Source organism: Cryptomeria japonica, chromosome 8, assembly GCF_030272615.1.
Source record: "Cryptomeria japonica chromosome 8, Sugi_1.0, whole genome shotgun sequence".
NCBI lineage: Eukaryota > Viridiplantae > Streptophyta > Pinopsida > Cupressales > Cupressaceae > Cryptomeria > Cryptomeria japonica.
Window position 1 is genome coordinate 440,391,728 of NC_081412.1, and position 26,460 is coordinate 440,418,187.

Sequence of the window (26,460 nt, forward strand, 5' to 3'; positions counted from 1 at the left end):
TTGATGATGGAACACTTGTGAGCACTGAACACCACATCTAGCTGAGGAGAATTCCTCATAATCTGACTGACAGAGAGCAGATTAAGTTCCATACCAGGAACATAGTACACATTCAAGAAGATGAGATTCCTGCCACCAAACTGTATCTCAACAGTGCCTCTGCCAACAACTGTATACTCCTCACCTCCACCAAATACAACGGAATCACTGAAAGATGAGAAGTTTGTAAACCAGTCACGCCGATGAGAAAAGTGACGTGACGCACCAGAGTCAATGTACCAAGCAAAAGACCTGGCATGATCTGAAGACCTCTTAGCCATAAAGGCATAAAAGGCAGACTCCTTTTGCTCGGAATGTTCAGCAACATGCGCCTTCTAGTGTGACCCTCCCTGCTTCTTTTGTTCAGAAGCGAGCCTCTGACAGCAATCTTTCTTCATATGGCCGTACTTGTGACAGTAATTGCACTGCACATTCTTCTTCTTAGCACCATCCTGTGTCTGAGAAGAGCCTTTCTGCTGAAAAGACTGAGAGGACTAAAATTTGCCTTTATCCTTGTGAAAGGATTGGACTGTAAAGGCATTTTCCAAGGAGGCTGACGTAGTACCACTACCAAACTGTTGTTTCTAGCGATCCTGCTGTAGAAGTTTGGTGCACAATTTTGAAAACTTCAGGTCAACATTAGTTGAAGTAATATTGAGGGTCTCAATGAAGTGTTCATACGATTTCGAAAGACTTTTCAAAGTGATTACTACCATGTCTTCTTCCTCCATAGTCCGACCAATAGCTTCGAGCTGATCTCGAATGTCCTTAATCCTCGTGAGGTGTTCCTGTAAGGACATGCGTTTGTCCATCATGATGGAGAACAACTGATTCTTCAGAAAGAATGCTCGGCTCTTGTCAGATGTCTCATGCAATTCCTTCAAATGCTTCTAGATGTCGAAAGTTGTCTTGCCGGAAGGAATCTGTGGTAACTGATCATCAGTCACGGAGAGTTTGAGAAGCATAACTGCCTCCCGATTGCGTTCATCAAACTTATCTTGATCTGCACCAGGTGTACCAGGATTGAGCTCTTTTCCCAAAACAAGCTGGTCAAGACGCCTATATTCAAAAATGGTCAACATACGCTGTTTCCAGATGTTGTAATTGTTGCCATTAAAGCGTTGACTGCCTTCTAACATCAGGTTGGTTAGAGAGGCCATTTGCACATTTCCCAATGCACTGAAAACGACAAGAAGAGACAGGTACAACTGCAACCGGCACAGATTTCAAGATAAGTCCCGACTGATGCAGAAAAAACGAATAGGTGCTTGAAAGATGAGAGAAAACCCAAAAGGAATCTGCAAACCAAATCAAATCTGTTGGCTCGAAAATCGAGGCATGGAAAACGATGCACCCAGAAAAATCGGACAACTACCCAGATTAGGTTTCGAAAAACCCACCAAGAATCTGCAAGAAAAAATTATTTTCGATGGAAACTGAAGGTAAACATCTTAATCGAAAAAAATCAGAGGGTCGTGGGAGCCAGGAAATGCCCAGAAAATTTGCAGACAAAAGAAACTTGGCACAGGAAAAAAAAACGGGAGTCGCGCCACCAATATAGACGTCCACACGGGTTTTAGAACCCACAATAACAGTCTGCAGGTCGTGACTAGTCTGCAAGTCGCGCACAGAGCCACGAACGCCACCAAAAAAGAACCAGAAACTAGCCACCGTAAAAAAAACGTGATGTAGAATCCAGAATGCGAAAAAAATTCGCAACATGCACCCCGAATCGCGAGCAGATAATACTGCGGAAGGAAAAAAACCTTTCACGTGCAGCCAAGAACGACAGAACTTAGGTTAGCAGGAAAAACCACAGGTCGCGAAAAATCGCAACTGCACAAACCCACGAAGTAGACACAAGATCAAGAGAAAAAAACTGAAAAACCCTAGATGGATTTTTAAGATTAACTGGAATAATTTCGAAAATTTCCACTAATTGGAAATTAGAATTAAAAAATTTCCGAAAAAAATTCTCCTAAAGCTCTGATACCATAAAACAGTGTGAGACACGCAATGGATTTCAAAGAATTGATTAATTTACAGAATGATCAAGACGCTCATAAATAACACAAGAGTATTTACAAGAATAGCAAGTTTCTAATAAGAAACTGCTGAGAAGATCGTAGACGATCTAACTAAAATAGAATATACACTATTGAGCATTAATACTTAAATTAACATTATTTTAATATTCTAATATTGACCAACTAGGTTGTGAGTGTGTCACACTCAATAAGGCACATATTTAAGATTACCAAACCAAGTTCTTCTCCTGAGTGATAGTCTTCCTCCCTTCTGAAGGCTTCATCATTTCCTGCATCCAACTTAGCACATCACAACAGTAGTCAATTGTTATCAAAACATATCTACGCATCATAGATTTTCATCTCAAAATATCACATTGATTGCACACTCATTCATCAGATTTCCAATCAAGATAAATATATTCAAAACACATTCATGCGTTAAAGTATTTTAACTAAGCAAAGTAATAGTAAATAAGTAATACCACAATGGGGTGTAACATATTCCCCCCCCCCCTCTTGTGAATCATCATCCCCGAATGGGGTGTAACATATTCCCCCCCCCCTCTTGTGAATCATCATCCCCGATGATTTTAAGTATCAACTATAACAGAAAGCATAAACTATCAACATGGTAGCATTGTTTTAAGAACTTTCAAATTTAAGCAAAACATGAGGAAATTTTTGCTTCATCGCAGCATAATCCTCCCAAGTGGAAAAATCTTCTACATATGGATCCCGCTGGACCTTGCATTGCAAAACCTCTCTGTTACACAATTGGAGCTTGCATGTTCTGAGTACTCTTAGAGGCTCGATTGTTACCACTCCTGGATCTTGTACCTCCAAAACAATCCAATCAATTACATGGTTATCTCCTGGTATGTACCTCTTAAGGTATGACACATGAAAGACATTGTGCATCCTGGCAAGAGCTCGTGGTAACACTATTCAGTAAGCAACAAGGTTGACTTGTTCGAGGACTTCAAAAGGACCTACAAAACGTGGAGCTAGTTTGGATGACTTTCCAAACTTTATGGAACTCTTATGAGGTTTAACCCTTAACAAAACTTTTTCCCCTACTGAAAAATGTCTAGGTACTCGCTTGGAATCAACATAGCTCTTTTGTCTATCATTAGCTTCTGCTAACCTCTGCTTAATTATACCAACTTGCTTTTCCATTTCTGATAGCATGTCAGGTCCAAGGCTTATCCTATCCTCAAGCTTATCCCTGCTTATAGGAGTTTGGTATTTCCTACCATACAATGCTTCAAACGGAGCCATCTTAATTGCAAAATGATAAGAGTTGTTATATGCAAATTCTACTAAGGGTAAGTAATCTTTCCACTTGAATTGCTGATCCATGCAATACATTCCCAATAAATCTTCCAATACTTGGTTCACCCTTTCAATAAAGTTTTCTCTACAAAAATGAAAGACGGATGGGAGGCATAAGGAGGTTGTTCACATGTACATAGGTGCTGCTATGGTGGAGGCAAAGAGGAGTATGGAAGTTTGTATTGTAAGCACGTTTATTGTTGTTAATACAAGCTTGTCCTCTCTTCTTGGTGGAGTTTTTTCCCACAAGGGTTTCTCCATGTAAATCCTATGTTATGTGTGGATGTTCTGTTGCTGATTTATGCCTTATTGCTGTTATCTTATAATGATGTTAATCATTATTTATTGCTGTTATAAGTTCGCATAAGATAGGTTTATTAAGCAAGGTTAACAGGCTGATTTTTGGCATCATAAAGAAGAAGGATCCAATCATGAGTTTTCCACAATTAAGGCAAATTTAATTTTCAGATTTGCATATGACTTTCAAATTTTCATGTTGCTGCTATCCAAGCCTTGAATCTCATCCTTTGATTAGTTTATTGGATAGAGATTGATCTTCACAATCTTTGGTATTGAACCTGTTTATTTCCCAACATCTGGCCTCCCTAACACAACAAAAAGATAGTAATAAAAATGAAACAGTTGGGGAAATATTAAAATAAATAAAAACAACAACAAATCAACCAATTGTCTGAGGATTGTAAATGGAAGAATGGTCCTCTGCTTATTAATGTACATTTAAATGATAAAAAGGTGAAATACGTAATGGTAGATCTTGGTGTGGATTTGAACATCATACCGGCTACCACATGGTAGAAACTTAGCAGACCTGAGCTTGTCAAAACCCTTATGAATATAAGCTTAGCAGATGACTTTGATATGGAAACACTAGGCACATGGAAAAATGTTGAAGTGAACATTAAGGGCACTAAACAAATGTTGACTTTGAAGTGGTAGAGATGAAAGAGCCATTCAATACCTTTAGAGCCTTATTAGGGTTAAGATGGTTTGTTAATGCCAATGGTAATGTGGACTCCCAAAAGGAAGTAGTTTATTTTGCAGATGATAGTAGAATAGTACACATCCCACTTGGTGAAACAAAAGATCACACATATGTGGAAGAGCTTGCACAAGATAGAGAAGGAGGAGATCTGAGAAAACTTTACTCCATATCCAAACTCTCCCAACACTCCAAAGAGATTGAACTTGAAAGTAACTAGGTCAGCACAAATAGTAACGAGGTTCTTGATGCTTGGATGCAAGGAGAACAAGAATTGACATCCTAGAAGGTCTATGGGTCCTAGAGGGCAGTCTTAATACATAGCAGACCACCTAAACCTCCACAAAATAAGGCAAAGTACCATAGGGTATCACAATTTAAGAAGAAGAAGACCACATCCCCACCAAAGTACTCTGACACCTGGTTACCACCTAGACAACACATGCAATTTAATTAGAAACAGGCCTAACCAGACCTTGGCCATTGAAGATAAAACACAAGCTTGGGATAAGGCCACTAGCACTCACCAGAGGGAAGGTTCATAAACCATACATAGCCAAACTACATTACTAGCAAGCACTAGGCAGAATAGGGAACAAAACCCTAGTTGTGCACACTAACCCTAACAAAATCCGGTGTGGCATAGGAAAGTATAATATTAAAAATGATCTAACTTAAGCTCGGCTAAAGAGCATATACTTGTACTATAAAGCAGATAGAAAAATTAAGTCGTTGGGAAAGTAACTATAGCAAAATAATGACCAAAAAATAGCAGGAAAAAGGAGAAAACGAATGTTGTAACAAATGTTTCGCACTAAGACAAGTTTATAAATATCACCCATCACTATCTCACACTCATTTTCTCGTTCATACTCACTTTTGCTATTTTCTTAATCTTGTGACTCAACACTTCACAACCAAACCGTAGCTCCACTATGCCCTTGCATTTCTCGTCTCTACAACTTACCCACGTGGCCACCCCTATCCATGTCGATTCTTCATAGAACTCCATCGTAAATACAATGAATTCCCTTATAAGGCTATGGATGTCAACCCAAATGACACATTCTCTAAGGGAGATGCCATATATACAGAGGACATCCAAAAATACATTCATTCTCAGATGGTAGAGGTAAACCACATGAAATTTGAAGAATTGAGGGAGACTTTGTTGACACCCCACACAAACAACTACTTACCACAGTATAGTCAGATGGCAGAAAAGAGACTAGATGTGTGGAAATACTTCCCACACTTCACCACAGAGGAGAAATGGGTCTACATAGTCTTCAGTCGACTGCTTGACAAATATCTCTACCTTGATAAACCCCATAGAATCACTACGGAGGCCATCCAAGCAGTAATTGGGTTGCAGGCACAAGGAGAAATACCTCCAAAAAAGGCCATCAAAAGCGCTTAAGTTACCAAACTCACTAGAGCAACATATGTTGGGCATAGTCTAGATGTGACCAAGATCAAAAAAGCATATGGAGAAAACAAAAGAGAGATATCATGCCAAATGGGAATTTGTTAAAACAAAACCAAAGGAACAGTCAAAGCCCACTCCTAGAAGAAGACTACAACCGTGTTGATGTGTTTTTTATGACACCTCAAACATAAAATAAAATACTAAGTATTATATCCTCACTATCATGGTGAATGTTTGATATTCAATATTAGGAAGCAAGATATTGGTGACACAATTGAGGGGAACGGTGATAGGATACCTCACCAGGTACGCCACCTCATTTTGGCAAGGGCCACATGACGCCAAGGGGGACAAGGTCTGCTCTTGGGCTTGGGTTAGAGGGTCTCTAAAGCACCCTATCAACTCACCTTGTCTGAGCTTCCCAATGGTCAAATTTATGTTGTGCTTTCACAATATATATATATATATATATATATATATATATATATATATATATATATATATATATATATATATATATATATATATATATATATATATATATATATATATATATGTATAGCTGTTACTTTCTAAATGAAATTATTTGTTTTTCTTGATGAGCTATAATTATGGAGCAACTTCTAACTTGCTTGCAAGATTTTCACCAGAATTTAAGGTACTCTCTAAAACCTTTTCTTAACTAGAACTTGTGGTCTAAGGCAAAATCTAGATACTCATAATTTAGGGACATTACAAGTGGTATCAGAGCATGATCTTGCCAGCCTGCAGGTCAATGATAAATCAATGGATACATTTTATTAATGAGAGGGATCCAACAATACGTGTATTTGCATGTATGCTCTGTGTTTTCATATATCCATGTGCATGCTCCATGTTTGATTCATACCTGATATGTTTCCAGCATGCCTACTCCATGCGTGCCTATGATTATTCTATGCTCAACAATTATGAAAATGCCAAATCGATCTAGACTCTATTAGAGCTTTCGAATGCTGACATGAAACCTGATCTTATCAACAAAGTTAATAGATGCCTTTAGGTTGATATCTCATGGCATTTTACAGAAACCTATAACTAAGATATATCAAATCCCCATGATGCTTCTAGGACAGGGATGTGTCTGGTGTATTAACTGCAAGTGCAAACTCGTTGAAAAACTTATTCATGCCTAGTATGAACAGCATGTGTTGACACTAACCAGACTCTGGCAGAAATAAAGTAAATTATTATGACTTTGCTCCTAGCATGGCCATCAATTAACCAGTTCCTAATTCTGAATGCAACCATAAATACAGATGACACATTTTCAATATTATCACAGTATCCACTGCATCTTAACAAGGTGGACAAAATCCAGACTGAAAATTGAAACCCACTGAATATAATCTGAATCATTAACAAACTCTAACATATGACTTTGTAGAGGTCAGAATTCTATCAACTTATACCATTACCATATATGTTAAGGGTAGAATAAAAGAAATTTCACAGACTATATCGGAATTAGAAACTGATAGGCAAGGCATGGAAAGTGTCTTCAATACTACAAAGGTCATAGAAGCAATAAATACAAAAATAGTGTAGATCATACAAACGATAAAGTATGGCAGAAAAAGACTTCTAGTCAAAACAAAATAATTGCTAAGAGTGATCCATCTCATCATGCTATGTTGTCAAACAATGATCAAATGCACAAACTAGGGTTCATCAAGCTAAGTTAACTTCTTCATGCAGTTTGGCATCACACAAGATACTTATATTAAGTACCAGGCAGCACTACCAACACCTACATTACCACCACTCCTATATTCCCTTATTGATGAAAATTGAATATCATTTAAAACACTCAGAATGTCATCCAAATCCATCTAATTCAATATCACAAATAAAATTATCATCAATGTGAGCAAAGATCGGAGATATATCTTCACCATAGATAGCAAACATGAAAATGAAATTTTAGCAACAAATATGTAGTTAATGAAATTCTCTACATCATTAAAGAGATTCATAGTATTTCCAAGATTCATTTGGGATTCTGGAACTCTAAGAAAGCATCCCAATTTGTGATTGCTTGAGGACAAGCAATCTTGGGCAGGGCGGACTGTAATGTCCCTTTCTTATAAGTGCATCATCAGCAATACTAATATAAAGGTACCAAAGATAATAAAAGGCATTTAAATTAATTTAAATTAAATTATTGACATCAATTAGTAAAGAAAAGGTGCAACTCTTGCAAAGGGCAGCAATATTGAAGGGGTGTGTCTCCTTCAAGAATAAAGATATAAAAGGGAAATGGAGTTCAATAATGAGGGCAGTCATCCATCGGAGGATAGAGAGGGGATTACTTCTGTGATATTGACACACAGTTGTGAGATCACACATTCTGCTTGGTGGTATGATGCATAGTAATTATGTTATATCTGCAATTTCCAGAATTAAGATATTGTTGCTTACAAATATTTGTATAAATCTACTTCTACGTATTTATATCAGATCATATGTTACTGATGATGCTGTTTATACATATTCTGAGCATGGATCTGATTATGGATATTCTGTGTTTGACTGAGGCTAAAATATATATTTGCTTACAATCTGAATGCATCGTAGCCATGATAGGAAATGGAGAGGTTACCAGCAGGAGAACAGCATTTGGATCACCTTCCACACACGCCACCTCATGGTATATGACCGGAGAGTCCCATGAGGCCAAAGGGGTATGAAGAGTACTGCCTTTGGGTCTGTAAAGGGTGGACTTTCTGGGCACCCTGTGGTAAACCGCCCTCACTATCAGGGGCAAGGTCTGCCCTTGGGCTTGGGTTAGAGGGTCTCTAGGGCACCCTATCAACTCACCCTATCTAAGCTTCCCAATGGTCAAATTTATGTTGTGCTTTCAATATATATATATATAAGAGTTCCATGACTCACCATGACTCGCCAAAACTCGGCGAGTCACGGGCCGAGCACCCTCGGCGAGTCCTAGGTGGCTCGGACCCGGACTCGGCAAGTTTTGGCCGAGTCATGGCGAGTCACGTGACTTGGTGACTCGGCTCAGACCCGGCGAGTCCCGATGCTAGGACTCGGCCGGCGTAAACTACCGAAAAAGCAAAATTAAAACATGTTAAACAATGGTTTTACTTGCTTTTTTTTTCATTTATATTTTATTCTAGGTTGTAAAAGGCATCTCATTTCATTCTATTGAAAAAATAGGAGAAGAGTGAGTTGTGAGGAAAAAGAAGAGAGCATAGTAGGGCAACCAGCAAGGAGGAGGAGTAGAATTTCTTCAACAAATCACATTGGGGCAGTGTAATACTTGCATTTGGTGCATCAAAAGCTTGTTAGAGAGGATTGGAAAGAGGTTGCATTTCATTTCAACCTTCTTATAAGAGGTAAGATTTTTTGGGGGGGGGGTTTTTTGGTGTTTTATAAGCAAAATTTACATTTATTTTTTAAACATTTGTAATATGTATTCATTTCTTTCAAATAAATCAGCAAACCCTACCATGTAGATTGTTTTTTGTTTTCTCAAGACTTAAAGAAATCAGCAAACCCTACAATGTACATTTTTTTTTGTTTAAAAATGTACATTGTAGGGTTTGCTGATTTCTTTATGTTTTGAAATGAAAAAAACAATCTACATGGTAGGTTTGCTAATTTCTTTGAAAAAAATGAATACAAATTCTATTACATTGATTTTTGTATCAAAATCAAAACATTGCTATTATATTTTTTTTTGTATTAATTTATAATTTAACAATGGACAAATATTCATTTTTTTTGTAATTGTGTCTTATTCCAGCAACCTTCAACTTTTGAAAACAATGTCTAGTTCCAGTCCTCCTTGTAGAGCAATCCTGGGTAGAAAAGATCCAGCTTGGAAATATACAAAACCTTTTCCCGGGCAAAAAAGAGGAGAGGCAAAATGTAAATTTTGCAAAACAATCTTTCATGGAGGCATAAATAGATTGAAATACCACCTTGCCGGCATACATGGCCATGATGCAGAGCCTTGCACACTAACACTTCCCGAGGCTATTCGTCAGTGCCAAGTGCTATTAGACACATTTGAGACTCGAAAAGAAATAAAGAAGAGGCAAAGGGAGGAGTTGGCTCAGACTAGCATTGGTTGTGTTGGAGAGGCCTCTTCCATGTCTCCATATTGTCCTAGTGGGAGTGCTAGTGCTTCTGTTGCCGGTAGTGCCAGTGCTAGTGGGAGTATCAGTGCAACTCCAACCATTGGTCCTAGAGTTCGTAAATCTATGATGGATTCGTATTTTGAGCCACCCACTACTCCTAGTGCCCAACCTTCACTTGAGAGCATGGCTTGGAACAAAGAGGTACACAATAAGGCTAAAGGTGCAATTGGAAGATTTTGGTTTTATTGCAATATTCCATTCTTCACAGCCAGGTAATTCCTTTTAGTTTTTATTTGATTGTTTTAAGTTTTTAAGTTGTTAATATTTTTAGTTTGTTTTGTCTAATATTTATAATTTTATACTTAGCTTATTTAATTTATTTGTGATAAATCTCCTTATTGGCAGAGCATGGTTGATGCCATCGCTATTTGTGGGGCGGGTTTCAAAGCCCCTTCTGATTCCGAGTTAAGTGGCCCAATTTTGACAGAATCGGTGGCTTATGTAAAAGCCACATTAGAGGATCGGCGAGAGATATGGAAGAAGGGTTGCACCATCATGACCAATGGTTGGATTGATAGGAGAAATCAGACACTCCTAAATTTTCTTGTTTCTTCTGCAGGTGATTGAATAACTTGAATTTTATTTAATGATTCGTATTTTATTTTTGAGTTGAGATTTATTGAATGATCATTGATCACTGTTTTTGCTTTGTTTTCAAATTTCAGGTGGCACCATGTTCATGAAGTCCATTGATGCTTCTGCACATTCTAAAAATGCCACTTACCTATGTGAGGTTATAGAGGAGGTCATATATGAAGTGGGTGAGGAGAATGTAGTACAAGTGGTGACCGATAATGCAGCAAATTATGTTGCTGCAGGTAAACTTTTGATGGAGAGGCACCCATCTATATTTTGGTCTCCACGTGCCGCCCGTTGCATTGACCTCATGTTGGAGGACATTGGTAAGATTGCATGGATCAGGACATGTGTAGAGAAGGCAAAAAATATTTGCAAATTTGTATACAATCATGCATGGGTCCTTAACTTAATGAGGCAATACACAGGGCAGAAGGAGTTGGCTCGTCCTGGAATCACTAGATTTGCCACTAACTTCATCACACTACAATCCTTGATTCGGAGTAAGGCAGCTTTGAGACATATGTTTGTTGGTGAGGAGTGGACTTCCTCATCCTATGCTACGAGTGTTGCAGGAGTTGATGTTGCAGATTACATTTTTGATGAGCCAGGCTTTTGGACCCCTTGTGCTGAGATTGTGAAGGTAAAATTTTTAAGCATTCTAATTTCTACCTTATGTTTTAAGTTTTAACTTTTTATTTTTATTCGTATTTTTCTTTTATTTGCTTATTTTCATTCACAATTTCACACTTACATTAACTGATATTACATATTGTTTCACAATATTTGCAGTTCATTGAGCCCTTGGTAGTTCTCCTACGTGTTGCTGACGGGGAGAAGCCCGCAATGGGCTACATATACGAGGGCATGGATAAGGCCAAGGAGAGCATCAGATCTACCTATGAAGGGGACGAGAGTAAGTATCGTCCCACTTGGGATATCATTGACAGGAGATGGCAAACCCAGCTTCACAGGCCCCTTCATGCAACTGCTTATTACCTCAATCCGGCATTCCATTTCCGCCCTGATTTCAAGGCGGATGAGGAGGTTCTTAGTGGGCTCTACTCAATGATAGAGCGAATGTCGCCTGGTCATAGCAATAGTATAGTCCAGGAGCTAGAGGCTTTTTCTAATGCAGGAGGGGAGGTCTTCTCTCGTCAGCTTTGCAAAGAAAATTGGACAAAAATGCAGCCAGGTAAAATGTATATTTTAAGAAATTAAGAGCATAATTTTAATTATATGTTATTCAATTTGTTATTAATTATTAAATGAGGCTGATTTTTTTTTCCTTTTTCTCATCTCAGATAGGTGGTGGCAGATGTTTGGTCCTAAAACACCAAATCTTCAACAGGTAGCCATTCGTATTTTGAGCCAGCCATGTGTTGTGACCATTTCACACATCGCCCCATTAAAATGGGGACCCCCTCTTTTTTGCTTTTGTTTCACCTGTTCTTTTCTCTACTCTTAGGGTTTTGATTAAGTGAGTGAGTTGTCTAGGCTAGGGTTAAGCCTCAGGGGCTTCTGTTGGATATTTTCAAGCCGAGTTTGGTCGAGTTTTTGAAGGTTATTGAGCATCCTCCCGAAGGTTGCAAATTTTAAAGTATGATGAGCCTGTCAGGAAGGTCAGGTATGTCTCAGGATAGGTCCAGTCAAGATTTTGAGGGCACATTCAAATTTTGTCTAAGTGTTAGCATTTTAATGATGGAATTGTGCATTTTTTTTTGTCTGGCTAATTTTTGACCAAATTTTTGATGGCTTGACAACTAATTCCTGGCCTTAGAAATGACCTAATTATGCCTTGTGAAGTGACTGAAGACCTAAATTTTGACATTTTGTCTTATAAGGGCAAATTCGCTCCTATCCCTCTCTCAGGGACCAGGGCGAAAATGATGTTTGGTGCATCTTGGTTATTGACTTGTTCTAATTGTTTCATGCAGGGTCGCCAGGGGATATGATCGAACGTGATTTGAAGATTTTGAAGATTTTGAAGACTCAAAAATGACAAGTTTTTAAGGTTTAAGGTAAATTCGCTCCTATCCTTCACTGAAGGACCAGGGCGAAATGGCTTGTTTTGGTCATTCTTGGGTCTTGGTTGATCAAACTGGAGCATCAAGGACGCAAGGAAAGATGAAGCGAGCATAATGGAGTATCCAGACTTGGTCGTTAGCAATGAAAGGTTGAACTTTTGGCCTAGAAAGATAAAGGCGCTCCTGTCCTTCACTGAAGGACCGGAGCTTGAACTCCAAATTTGCATTATCCTCACAGGATTTAAGTGATTTCGCGATTTGAGGAGGACGAAGGAAGTACGTTTTGCTCGTTGAATATAATTTGAATGGGCCACAATGGAGAAAATCGATCCAAGTTGCAATAGGCGCTCCTGTCCCTCACCCAGGGACCAGGGCGATTTTTTTAAGGAAGCTCCTGTCCCTCTCCAAGGGACCAAAGCGATTTTCTCAAGGGACAAGTTTCTGGCCAAGGAAAGGCAAGTTTTTCATTTGAGAGGAGTAAAGGAAGGCATAATCGATCCATTGAAGATAATTTTGAAAGTTTGCAAAACATAAGTGAGCTTATAATGGCCAAGGCGCTCCTGTCCCTAACCCAGGGACCAGGGGGAAAAATGCATTATCAAGTCTTCCCTTCCAAATTTGGTCGAATCCAAGCCAAGGCACATGATGGTGATGATATTTGGAATGCTTCAAAGAAGAACAAAGTTGCGAAAAACCACAAAACTCGATGAAATTGGCTAAGGCGCTCCTGTCCCTCACCAAGGGACCAGAGCGAAATATTCAAGTATGCCTAATTTTAAAATGCCACTTTCGTTTCCAACACTCAAGATGGAGTAAGCAATGACGTTTTACGCCTTGAAGATAATTAGATATTGATATGATTAAGGATTTGTGCCATGGACTAAAGATCGCTCCTGTCCTTCACTGGAGGACCAGGGCGATTTCTATAGAATCAATCATTCCTTTCCAAAATCACGTCAAGGCAAGGTCATGCAAAGTCAAAAATGTCTTTAGGAAGACAATGAACAAGGAGTTAACCTCAAGAATCAACAATTTTAAGCTCAAAAGCAAAAAATCGCTCCTGTACTTCACTGAAGGACCAGGGCGAATATCCTTGGAAGAGCTCATTTTGTCTGGGAGAAACGAGTTAGGCATGCATAGAACAAACAAGGAAGATCATTAATTGCCCTGCAACATGAATTAGTGATTGGAAAAGACAAGGACCAAGGACAAAGGTGGGATCGCTCCTGTCCCTCACCAAGGGACTAGGGCGAAAATGTTTTAAGATACACTCCTTCCCAAGATGGAATAAATCAAACTCAAGATTCCAAGCGAAAAGGCCATTTTGGACGTCCAGGATAAAACTTTGAACGAGAAAAGCAAGAAATGCAAGGCCAAAGATAAAAGGGCGCTCCTGTCCCTCTCCCAGGGACCAGAGCGATGTTATTCATGTCCACTATATTCCCATGCTTGAGCGCGTACTTTGAAAAACTCATTAAATGCCAAATTCGCCAAATCCTTGAAATATTTTAATTAAATTTGCATTTAATAAATGTGCGTTGATATTTAATAATTAATTTAAGCCTTTAAAAAATCGAAATTTTTAATTGTAAAGGCATTTAAAATTAATTATTATTAAATTAAATTTAAAAAGAGAGCGCTTGGGGATGTTATTTTAATGTTTTTTTTGCAAAGTCGGCCTCTTCTCTTATTGAATTTTTATTTATTTTTGCCTATTTTCCAAGTCGGCCTATGGGCAATTGCAATAGTGAGCGCCTATATAAGAGAGGTATGTTGAAGCATTTTAATCCATCATTCAATCATTTATTTAAATGCGATTTGGAGAAGCGATAGAAGTGCGAATTTTGATCCAAGAAGAAGTGCGAATTTTGATCCAAGAAGGAGTGCAAACTTTGTTGGAGGTTAGAGGTGGAGCGAGTTTTCCTCAAGGCGTTGAAGACCCCAAAGGGTGGTGAAGTTGATGAAGGAGGTGCATTTGCTAGAGGACTTCGATCTTCATTTTGCCTAGCAAATTTCTTAATTTTTGCATCGTTTTTTAGAGCTAGTTCTCAAAGAGAGGTATGGCAAAATCTCCCTTGTTCAAATTTTGAAATTTTGAATTTTCAATTGCATAATCGTATTTAGGAAATGATAATTCAAAGATTTATCATGAAGTTTCCTAAATTTAAAACTTAAATCCAGTCTATATTTCTACGTTCCAAGGTATATTGCTCATTATGAAATGTTGTGTAGGTGTCAAGATGGCGACCCCAAAGGCAGGAGCATCCACCAGTCGTCCAGCCCTCATGAAGGAAGATCAAAGGAATGAAGAATTGGAGACCAAGATCGTGTCAAAATGGAGCAACATTGGAGATACCAACTTGGGAAACTTCAGTGTGAAGAAGTTTCGAGAGGTCCCTTATATTGGAAAGCCATCACTTGTCGCAAGGAGAATAATTGAAAGTGGCATTATCAAGGCGGCCGGCTTCCCTCCAGCAGTCCAGTGTCCTGAGCTAATGATCGAGTGTGCCCGCCATTATGACCCACAATCCAGATCAATCGTGTCAAAGGAAGGAAACACTTTGGCTTACCTTTCAAAAGAGGCTATCAATGAAGCTCTCCATCTACCAGAGCATAAAGATATGATTTATAAAAGCTTGGAAGGAGCCAGATCCATGTACGAAGATGATCCAGACACTTGCTTAAGCATCATCAATAAGAATTGGTTACTCAAGAGTCGTCCTCACCTGAGCAAGGTTCCAAACACACCACATAGGATCGACTTCCAGGAGGAGTACAAAGATTTGATAACCTTACTCAATCGAGTTACAGGGGCTCCTCAAGCCTTCTATTTTGAGAAGTGGATGTTCTACTTCATCCAAGTGATAGTTCAAGGAAAAGGAACAATTCATTGGGCTAGAATTATTAGCCATTGCTTGGACGTGCAGTTGAGAAGACTGAAGGCTACTAAATCCTTCCACGTGAACTCGTACATCATGTATGCCTTGATCAAGAGTTTTGAATATGCAGGACTACCTCACAGAGGAGTGATCGGAAGAGGACCTAGAGAAGTCAGAGTTTGTGAATCTTATGTTCATTTGCATCATCCACCTGGAAGTAACTACAAGTTAGTTAATGATACCTTCACGATGAACATCACCAGGACATTGCAAGGTGGGATTCACAATCGGATATCTCAAGATGCACAGGAGCTTGTAAAGAGGTATGGTGCTTGGTTTATCCAATTCCAGAAGTTTACATATATTAGAGTTCATGGGTGTCCTTCACCTCCATATATGTTGCCAAGATATCCGACAGACAGAATAGTGTTACTGGAAGTGACTAGGCAGTTGGCAGCTTATGCAAAGGCATTCAGACACAGGCATGGAAATGGAATTCCTGTGCCTATCATACTAGGGAATTCAGTTGAGGTATGTCCTAATGCTCTAGCCATGGATGATGCAGAGAAAGAGTTGGCCTTATATTCATTTTCATTCTTTGCCTTGAGAGAGAATTTTGATCCTTATGGATATATAGAAGAAACAGTTGGTAGAAAGTACAAGCACGAATCTCAGATAGAGGACTTTCTGATGAATCTCTCAAGTGATTTAGAGGTGAAAAGAAAGATGCATTCCAGATTGCCTTTAGATCTCATCAGGAAATGCAAAGTTTACAGAGTGGCCGATCAAGCCCAGGACAGTGGCAAACATCTCCAATCATCTTATGACCGAGAGGACAAGACAGTGAAGATAGATTGGAACGAGCCTGAAATTACAGACTTGAGAACTTTGATGGCTCCGATTTTGTCTTGTACTCGCAGATGGGTGGATATACAACATCAAAAGTTGAGAGAACAGAACATATCGATGACTTTTACTTTGGAGGAAAGGCCAGGGGAAGGAGGAGCAAGCACAAGCGAAGGCAATCCTCATCCTAAGAGTACAAGTGAAGACAATCCTCACCCTAGATGTGTAAGTGAAGGCAATCCTCATCCTAGAAGCACGAAGAGGAAAGAAAGACTTGAGAAAAGGGAACCTTCCAAGAAGAAGCAAGAGGCCCATCGAGGTCACTCATCTAGCACATCTTCCCCACATGAAAAAAGGACAAGTCAAGGACAAGAGAAGAGGGTACTTGAAGTTGAGGAATCTATGGAGTCAATGGTCCAGAATGATAAACATGAAGAAAGGCGAGCATCTCAACGTTCATCAAGTCAATCTCCCCAAGTCAATGAGCTACATGAAGACAGGAATGATGACGAAGTGACATCTCCTCTCCGAGAGGAAGAGCCATCAGTGCCTAAAGAAATACAAGTTAGAGAGACAAGGTCCGCCATTCCGGACTGGTTAAAGGAGAGGCTAACAAGGGTAATTGTGATTGAAGATGAAGATAATGTAATTGATTTAGAAAGCCTTGTTGGAAATTCTCAGGAAGTGACAGAGAGAAGGAAGGCTACCAAGATGTCCAAGATGATCAGAGATGAGACAGGATCTAGGAAATTGCAGATAGCTACACCAGCAGTGAACAAATATGAAGGTGAAATCCTGGCAGAGGAGTATGATGTAGAAACATTTGAGCTTGGTCCACTCACAGCCGAGCAGACACTAGATGAGGCCACTGATTCATTTGAGGCACTTAAAGATAAACTTAAGGAAGAAATAGAAAAGAATAGAAAGCTTGAGCGAGAGGTCGGTGCTTGGAGAGGCTACTTTAGCCATCTCAATCAGCCTTTGGGATGTCAGGATCCAGCAGTATCTCCTGTGCAAGCACTTCCCCTTGAATCAGTTGGCGAGGCAGAAAGAGTTAAGAGCTTGGTTCAACTTATGAGCTCTTGGATTGACAAATCTCATACCGTTGCCATTGAGTTCGCTACAAGAATGATGTAGACTACCCATCGAGCTATCCAGGTCCTTGAGATCATTCATAACCTAATGATAACAGTAGCCGCCTTTGCCCACACTAGAGATGTTATCATTCCTGTTCTGCAAGTAATCAGGCAAACACCAAGGAAGATCTTAGCACAAGAAAAGATAATGGATGGCGGAGCTCATAATTTGCTCCAGTGGTCAACTCTACTTCAGATGAAGGAAGTTCTTTTCGAAGACATTAGTACGAAATGCAATCAAGTTGAGGAGGTCATTCATCCGATTCAGGACAAGGTGTTTGAGGTGTTGTGTTCTATTCTTGGCAGGAGAATTGAGGATGAGACAGATGTGAATCTTCAAGAGTTGGAGGAAAAGGTCTAGGTCATCTTTTGCAAAGATGAGAATGTTATCACAGATGGGCAAAGAGATCAAATGTTCGCCACTATGCTCCTGATTGAGAAAATCAAAGAGCTCGAGCCTAGATGGGACGTAGCTCTTCTCAAGGCCTTTGATCAAATTATTCACTTAGAGGAACGAATGAGGAATCTTCCCGAGATTCCTATTGCTGAGATTGAAGGAATCGTGTCCAGATTCATTGCATATGCTAAAAAGGAGCATTGGAAAGGGAATAAGGTTCTAGAAGAGAGGTTGTTATAGATGACATGGCACCTTAATTGTCATTGGTCTATGTTTCCTAGATTTTTGTGCCAAATTAAATATTTGGCTATGCATTTAATATTGTTCAATAAAAAGGGAACTTTTGTAATAAAACCCTAATTAGGGTTTAGGTGTCAGAATCTCAGCCGTTGATCTTCTTTTGATCTGGGCCGTTCATTGTAATTGAGGATGCTATATATACCCTCATTCATTTTCATTTTGATAATTAGAAAATAGGAGAGAGATAGAGAATAGCAATTAGAAGATTAGAGCTTTTGAGAAGAAAGTTATTTTGTAGCAAGATTGAGCATTGAAGAAGGAATTTCAAGCAATTGTTGTCTATTTTGGCTTTGAGATCAATAAAATATTGAAGTTATGGTGTTTTATTGCATTTCTTGTGGCTATCTTCATGGTTGTTTATTTTCTTGAATCATTCTCAGTCGAAGTAGTATTTAAGTTTGAAGGACTAAGTGTTGGGCTTGATTTTGGTGAGATTCACGTTCCAAACCACTAGCTTCTTACTGATTGTAGGAACGCCTTGTGTGGTCAACTGGAGAGACTTGAATTACTTAAACCTTCAATCGTCATTGAGCTTTGGATATGTGCCTTTGTGGTAGTGTCTATGATCCTTGATGAATTGAAAAATCATTTGTTACCTTAGAAGATCGCATCAATTTCAGTTGGGTTGTTATTTCATGGCAATATTGAAATTGGTAGAATCTTACCAAGTCTAGCCTACATTGGGTCATTCTTAGGATTAGATTAGAATTTATCCCTTGCAAACTCTACCTTTTGATCTTTTTGAGAACCTGTTAGTTTTAGGAAATCTTGTTCCTGCAAATCAGAGAACGTAAGGCCCCTTGATGAAACAGCATTTACAACAACCACTGGTGCTTATCCACACGTAGAGACCCTACATAAAAGAACATTGGAGTCACCCTGATTGATCCTTTTTTGCAACATCTTCAGCAATCAGAGGCTTTATTCAAGAGAGGATAAGGTACCCTTGGGTATTTTATTCTGTGTATGATTGCGTACAAAATACACGTCAACACCATGCAGTGCTTTCGGTTGTGAGCACAATTGGAGTATGTATGAGCACATACACTCTAAGAGGCGCAATAGACTATCTGTGGAGAGATTGAATGATCTAGTCTTTATTCATTACAACCTTCGTCTTAGACACAAACAAGTTATGGACCATGACAGCACCCCGATCACGCTAGAGGAGGTTGATCCAGAATCTGAGTGGATCAGTGATGCTACAGATCCTATCTTTGGTGATGAGGACTTAGATTGGATCGACTAGGTAGATAGAGAGGTTGAGGTTGTAGCCATGGCAAAGGAGGAGGTTAGAGCGCGAGGAGAGCCAGAGCCAAAGTCAGACACAACTAATGTTGGTGAGGGTAGAATGGAGTCACGGGCAGAGAGTATGGCTGCTGACGAATCCAGGACCTACCTTAGGGTTAGACGCCTTCGTAGGAAGGACCCAGGCTCCTCTGAGCCATAGACTTGTAGTTGTTCTACTTTTGATATATGTGTGGAACTGGAACATTTGAATTTTGATGTCATGGATTTCATATTCCATGAGTTCTGTAATATTTTTACATTTGACACTATTTATATATCTATGGTTATTGGTTGCTATTTCCTTCAGCTACAATTTGCGTTTATACTAATCATAATGTGATAGATGTATACTTGACACTTGTGTATGTGATCAAATTAACTTCTATTTGATGATGTTATTGTGTATTTAAGGTTTGTTTAATAAAGGGTGCATGAAACAAGTTTTAAATCCTTAAAAATCGCTAAATTTCTTGTGTTTTTCACTTTGTCAAATCCTACCGAGTCCTGGCCGATCCGAGTCCTGAGTCAAGTCACCCTTGCCGATACCGAGTCCCATTTCTTTGATATATATATATATATATATGTTGTTACTATCTAAATGAAATTATCTGTTTTTCTTGATGAGTTATAATTATGGAACAACTTCTAACTTGCTTGCAAGATTTTCACCAGAATTTAAGGTACTCTCTAAAAACTTTTCTTAGCAGAATCTAGATACTCATAATTTAGGGACATTACACATGATGAATCAGCATAAGAGGTAGTGGGAAATGAATGACAAGATGAGAGGGAACTGAAAGTGGACACCTCACTGGGTAGACCACCTCATATGGATGGCATGGGGCACATGAGGCCAAGAGGGATGGTATATCCACTCTTGGGCCTAGGGTAGAGGATCCCAGACACCCCATCAAAGTCACTTTGTCACATGCTCTCAGTCACTTTGTCACATGCTCTCCTATGGTTGAGCCTTCCAAATATATCTAAATGCTTTATGATTGAATTGATAATTCTGCCATGAATTTAATAATGCTTAATTATGACAATCTGCTTATTGAAATTATTGTTGTAAATGGTTTCTAACCTATTTGTAGGGTTTCAATAAGGTAAAGGTATTTTCTAACCCCGCTTGTTTATTTGGAAATTCGGAATTAGGACAAATTTAGGGCATTCCGAATTAGGGGACATTACAGCATGGTAGGGATGCATCAGACCTGAGAGTACTTGTCATTCATCTTCTTTCACAGGCTGCCAGTTCCTCTGCTACAGAGAGGAATTGGTCCACAAATAGCTTCATCCAATCAGTCAAGAGGAAACACCTTACCTCTAGATGATCGGAGAAGTTAGTGGCTGTTCACAGTGCAATGCAGCTATAGGATGTCAGACTCCAGCCTTATGTTGGGATGTCGACCCCAAAGATGCTATGCAGGTTGAGGAGGAGGAGACACCTTGGGATTGGTTGGGGTTCTATTGGTTCAGACAGCCCCTCATTGTGACAGTGACTCAAACAGAGACTCGAGATCTGATCTTGATTTAGACTCTTAGTCTTTAGACCTACCATGTGCTGATTACAGACAGCCATATATTTTTTTAGTTCTATCTTGACATTATTATGGACAGCTGATTATGGACTTCAATGTTTTTTGTTTACAGTTTATGTCATTTCATAGTTATGGAATATGGATGTTTAATATTTATGTCTATTATGGATGTTTATGACATATGTTTATTGACAATGATGAATGAAAACATTTGAATTTTGGTAAAATGTTTGTCATGTGAAATCTCAATTCAAGTGTAATGCTATGTATTAATGTCTGTGATGAATGCTTTATCATTGTTATGATACACATATTTGAAATTTCTCTATATTTTTTAAAATCCCCTTATTTCTTTAACAGCCATCCCCTCGAAAATGGCCCAAAAAGTATCCCATACCAGAAACACATCCCAACGTCCCCTGCCATCCCCATCCCTAAAACTCCATGGAACATAGGTCTTAAGTAAAGGCAAGGGAATAGCAGCCATCGTTAAAGCATACGATGTTACCACTTCTCATTATTCCATTAGCACCTTGCTAAATATTCACCCCCCTCATTGACACCATCCATGGGTACCTTGAACAATATCACCCATTAACCTCTTTCTCTTAGCTCTAAGCGACCATGCAGCAAACAGCCCAATTGAATAAGGCAAGAGAGCATACAGAGGTAAGACCAGTGGACTTTTTCTCAATTGCAAGGAGATTCTTCTCGAAATTATGTGCAATTTCAGATAAATCCGTACTTCCTACTTGCAAGTAACATTTTTTGCAGAAAGCTTCAAAATCAGGCCTCCTACTAAGTGTGGGGTTAGCATTTGAGCCGTTAACCTCACTAGCTCAAATAAAAATCATATGATATGCTCTTGTTCCATATATCAGACTATTAACCTGATGAAGAAAAAAACATACAACAGGCTTTTAATTTCAATAGACTTTTTTGTTCCTCTAACATGTTTCCACTGTGTTATTGAAGGATATTTATGCAGTCCAAAAATGATAGTGAATTGCTGTGCTCCACAGTCCCAGAAAAAAAGGTATTCAGAGACCGTACATACAACATTTTGAGAAGTATGCAAAATGAAGTTTGAGAGAACACCCTTGAAATAATTTCTGCCAAACTGAAAATTATACATGCTGCTGTATATAAGGAAGTAGAAATAAAGGAAAACAGGAAGAGGATTTTTTACCAACCTTCGACGAGGTTTCTTCTGAGTCTTCACCAATACGAATGCCAAATTGGAGATCCATTGTTTGTTGTTGGTCCAATTCAACATCTTGGCTTGCTCTGTTCTCGCCATTTCCAATTGCACCCAAAATAAGATGTTTTTTATTGCGCGATGGCAAACGGAGAGGAGTTAACTTCACGGTACGGGGCTTCCATAAACAATCTGAATACGGTGAGAATTGAAATGGTTGAATACTCTTCATGCTGCTCTACTGTAACTTCTCTTCCGCTGCCGTCTCTTCATCCAGAACAACTGGATTGGACATTCGTCTTCATTCAAATAAAAGTAGGATATGATAGGTAAAAATTCTGGATTACCACATACATGAAAATATTTATTGACCTCTTCACTAGATATTAGTACTAGGCATTTTAATTGGATTTTGAATAACGTCCTCTGAATTTAATGTATATAAATTTGATATTTTGATGATTTATTTTGGTTTTAGATTTTTAAGGCTATGTGACAACATCCCTAATCTTGAAAATTTGATCTCTCGTTGAATTATTTTAGTTTTATATTTTTAAGGCCATGTCCAAAGATCTTTATTCTTCAAAAGTAATAAGTAATTATTTATTATGTTATGTGTAATTTGATATGTGGATTTGATCTTATAGAATATGTTTCTATTTAATTTGTCCATCTTATCTTGATGGTTTAAAGGTTAGTCATAACTATAAACATTTTTGAGAAATTTATTGATTTATGAGGTTTGTGTTCTTCTAGTTCAACCAACTTTATAATTATGATGAAAGAATCAAGAATAGCAGGCATATATATAGTTAATCCACGAAGAAGTGATATTTGATTTAAATGGAGCTAAATTCTTCTTTTTTTGGCAAAGTGCTCAATAGTAAATTACCTAGGATGTCACGATGATTTATCATTTTCTTTTCATCTTTCTAATAGCTCAATTTCTCTTTTCAAATGAATGAATAAATATATTAATACAATAAGAAAGCATGCAAATCAACTAATCATAAACTAAGTTAATTCATAATGGCTAATGAAGTGGTCTACAGCAAATAATTTAAATTTTAAAAGTGTAGGGTACAAATCTATGACTATGGAAGTGACCTAAGTTAAGTCTGAACTACAGATATAACCTAAGCTCATGAAAAATAAGGCTAGGGATGACGAGTGCAAATCTAGGAACAATAGGGTAGGGAACAAGATATTTGGATTCCTTTGGAACCTAAACCTCATGAACAAGGTATTCGGATTCCTTTGGAACCTAAACCTCATCATCACAACACTGGACTAGGACATCGACCTACATATCACAAGGCTAAACCATGGAAAAGTGTCAGCATGGTTTTTGCCAAACCACTTCATCTTAAGCTTATACATCCTGAATATATTGATACTACGACACCACCTGACGAAGTTCATTTGGACCTCTTCCCTTCGAAGGAGTCTTTAAAAGAATTCTTAAGTGTGTTTGTTGAGTTACCTTCTTACCATCATAAACGTCAATTCTCATATTGTTTAAATGCTCAAGCATACTTTGGAGAATCCGTTATAATGTTAACAAAGAAGCTTCCTTTTCCCATGATGAGGAACACATCTTTACCTCATCTAGAAGACCATAGTACTCTCCTAAAGGGAGAAACTATTGATGTTCCCGTGGATGACAAACCTCCCGATAAGGTTATCAAAGTTGGAAAATGTTTACCCTCAAAGGAATCTAAGGAATATTCACATCTCATACACCATTTCCCTGATATCTTTGCTTGGTCATATGAGGAAATGACAAGGATTGATGAGTCAATTATGGTTCACAATATTGTGTTAAGTCTAATGTCAAGCCTATAAAGTAGAAGATACAAAAAATGAATCCTAAGGTAGCCTTGTTAGTCAAGACAGAGATAGAAATGCTTTAAAAGGTTGGTTTTATCCATCCTATCAACTACTCTCCTTGGATTTCCAACATTGTTCCAGTCGGTAAACCTGATGGTTGAATCCAAATCTATACTGACTTTTGAGATTTGAATAAAGCTTCCCTCAAGGATGACTTTCCACTTTTGACTATTGATATGATCATAGATTCAATTGCAAGTTACGCTTTTCTCTCTTTCACAGATGGCTTCTTAGGTTATAATCAGAATCACATTAATCTAAAAGATTAGTATAAGAGCTCTTTCACGACCCCTTGGGGTACCTTTTGTTATGTTGTCATGTTGTTTGGGTTGAAGAATGTAGGAGCAACCTATCAATGAGCCATGACTCTCATATTTCATGATTTCATCCATAAGATTTTAGAAGATTATGTTGATGATATTTTAGAAAAATCAACTATCCACCAAGATCATGTCAAGAATCGTTGATCTATCTTTGAAAGTCTTTGATTGTATAAAATGAGACTAAATCCTCTTAAGCGTGTTTTTGGCATTGATGTTGGGAAACTATTGGGGTTTATTGTCTCTCATCAAGGAATCAAGATAGATACAAACAAAAAATTGATGCAATTGTTATCATGCCTCCACCAAAGAACATCTCTCAACTTCGTAGTTTTCAAGGGAATATTCAAGCCATTTGTAGATTTGTAGCTCAATTGGCCAATCATACCCTTCTATTCATGCAACTATTGAAGAAAGATGTACATTTCAAGTGGAATGAAGCGTGTCAAAAAGCCTTTGATTCTATCAAGAATTATTTGGCTAATCCACCTATCTTGATGTCGACTATGTCAGATAGACCCTTCCTTTTGTACCTTTGTCTCACCTAATGCTCTTGCAACTTTACTAGCTTGGCATGATGATGATGGTCAAGAAAGAGCGGTATATTACATTACTCGTGTTCTTGTTGAATATGCAACTCGATATTCTACAATGGAAAAACAATGCTTAGCTCTTTTCTTTGCAACATAGAAGTTGAGGCATTATATCCTTCATTCAAAAACATGAGTGATTGTTAAGAATGATCTTCTAAACATCTCTTTTCAAAGTCTAATCTCTTGGGTAGGCAAGCTAAGTGGGTAATGTTTCTTTCTGAGTTTAATTTAATATTTGTGGCTCAAAAGTACATCAAAAGGCAAGCTATTGCCAACCAATTGGCTGACAACCCTTCTATTAAATCATTTCTTACTTTAGATCTCTTCCCTGATGAAGATTTGTTAACAATTAGTCAAGAGCCACTATGGGATATGTATTTTGATGGATCAAGATGTCAGACTGGCTCAAGAGTGGTTGTCGTGTTGATCTCACCTTAAGGAAATCCAATCCCTCTTTCCTTTCGTTTGGAATTCCATTGCACTAACAACATATATGAAGCCCTAATTGTTGGCTTATATGATGTGATTGTGATGGAAGTGAAGCATATTTGCAATCATGGAGACTCTGAGCTTATTGTAAATCAAGTCATAGTAGCATATCATATTAAGCTATTGAAATTATCTCAGTATAAGGATCTCGTCATGAATATAATGAAATATTTCACCACTTACACTATCGATAGCATATCTCAGAGATAAAATTATCATGCAAATGCAATGGCAAGCGTTGCTTCCCTTGTAGGCCCAGACTTTGGTCAAAATGAGTATCATTTCATGGTACAAGTTCTCCATTCTCTTGCTATATCTAACCAACATGAATTTTATAGTTTTATGTGTGCTCATGTAGACTCGGAAGAGTGGTTCGCATATATCTATAACTATCTTAAGAGTGGAAGTTTTCTTGATGATGCTAGCAAGAGTACGTGTGTTCAAATTTGAAAGCTTGCTACTTTGTATATTCTCTTATCTAATGTTCTTTATCGAAGATCCTATAATGGCATTCTTCTAAGTTGTTTGACTAAAGCCAAGATACCTCTCACCCTTCAGGAAGCCCATTTAGGCTCTAGAGGTGGGCATTTAAGAGGCAAATCTTTGGTTCACTACTTTAATTCACATGGAGTATTATTGGCAAATGATGGAACAAGATTCTTTTGACTTTTTCAAAAAGTTCCCTCAATGTCAACAACATAGTAACCTTATTCGAGCTCCTGCACTGGAGGTCCGAGTCCAAGCTTCTCCTTGGTTGTTTCAAACTTGGGGGTTGTACATTATCAGTAAGATATCTCCCCCTTCTTCTAAAGGTCATACCTTCATTATTACTACTGTATATTACCTTACAAAGTGATTCAAAACTATACTGTTAAGATCTACCACTACTGATATAATTTGTAGATTTCTCTTGGACAATATCATTTTCCATTTCGGTTTACCTGCT

At 38.3% G+C, this 26,460-nt stretch overlaps 1 protein-coding gene across 3 annotated transcripts in view; it reads right to left on the reverse strand.

The window, feature by feature from the left end:
- Positions 1-22,601, reverse strand: part of LOC131052257 (uncharacterized) — a 214,279-nt gene extending 191,678 nt beyond the window's left edge. The window contains exon 1 of one of the 3 annotated variants that reach the window (XM_057986897.2): positions 22,218-22,601. In XM_057986897.2, coding sequence (XP_057842880.2) covers positions 22,218-22,454 — 237 coding nt within the window. In that variant the 5' untranslated portion in view covers positions 22,455-22,601. The remainder of the gene's footprint in view (positions 1-22,217) is intronic. The other 2 variants (XM_057986890.2, XM_057986882.2) reach the window with 2 other exon arrangements.
- Positions 22,602-26,460: the final 3,859 nt, after the last annotated feature.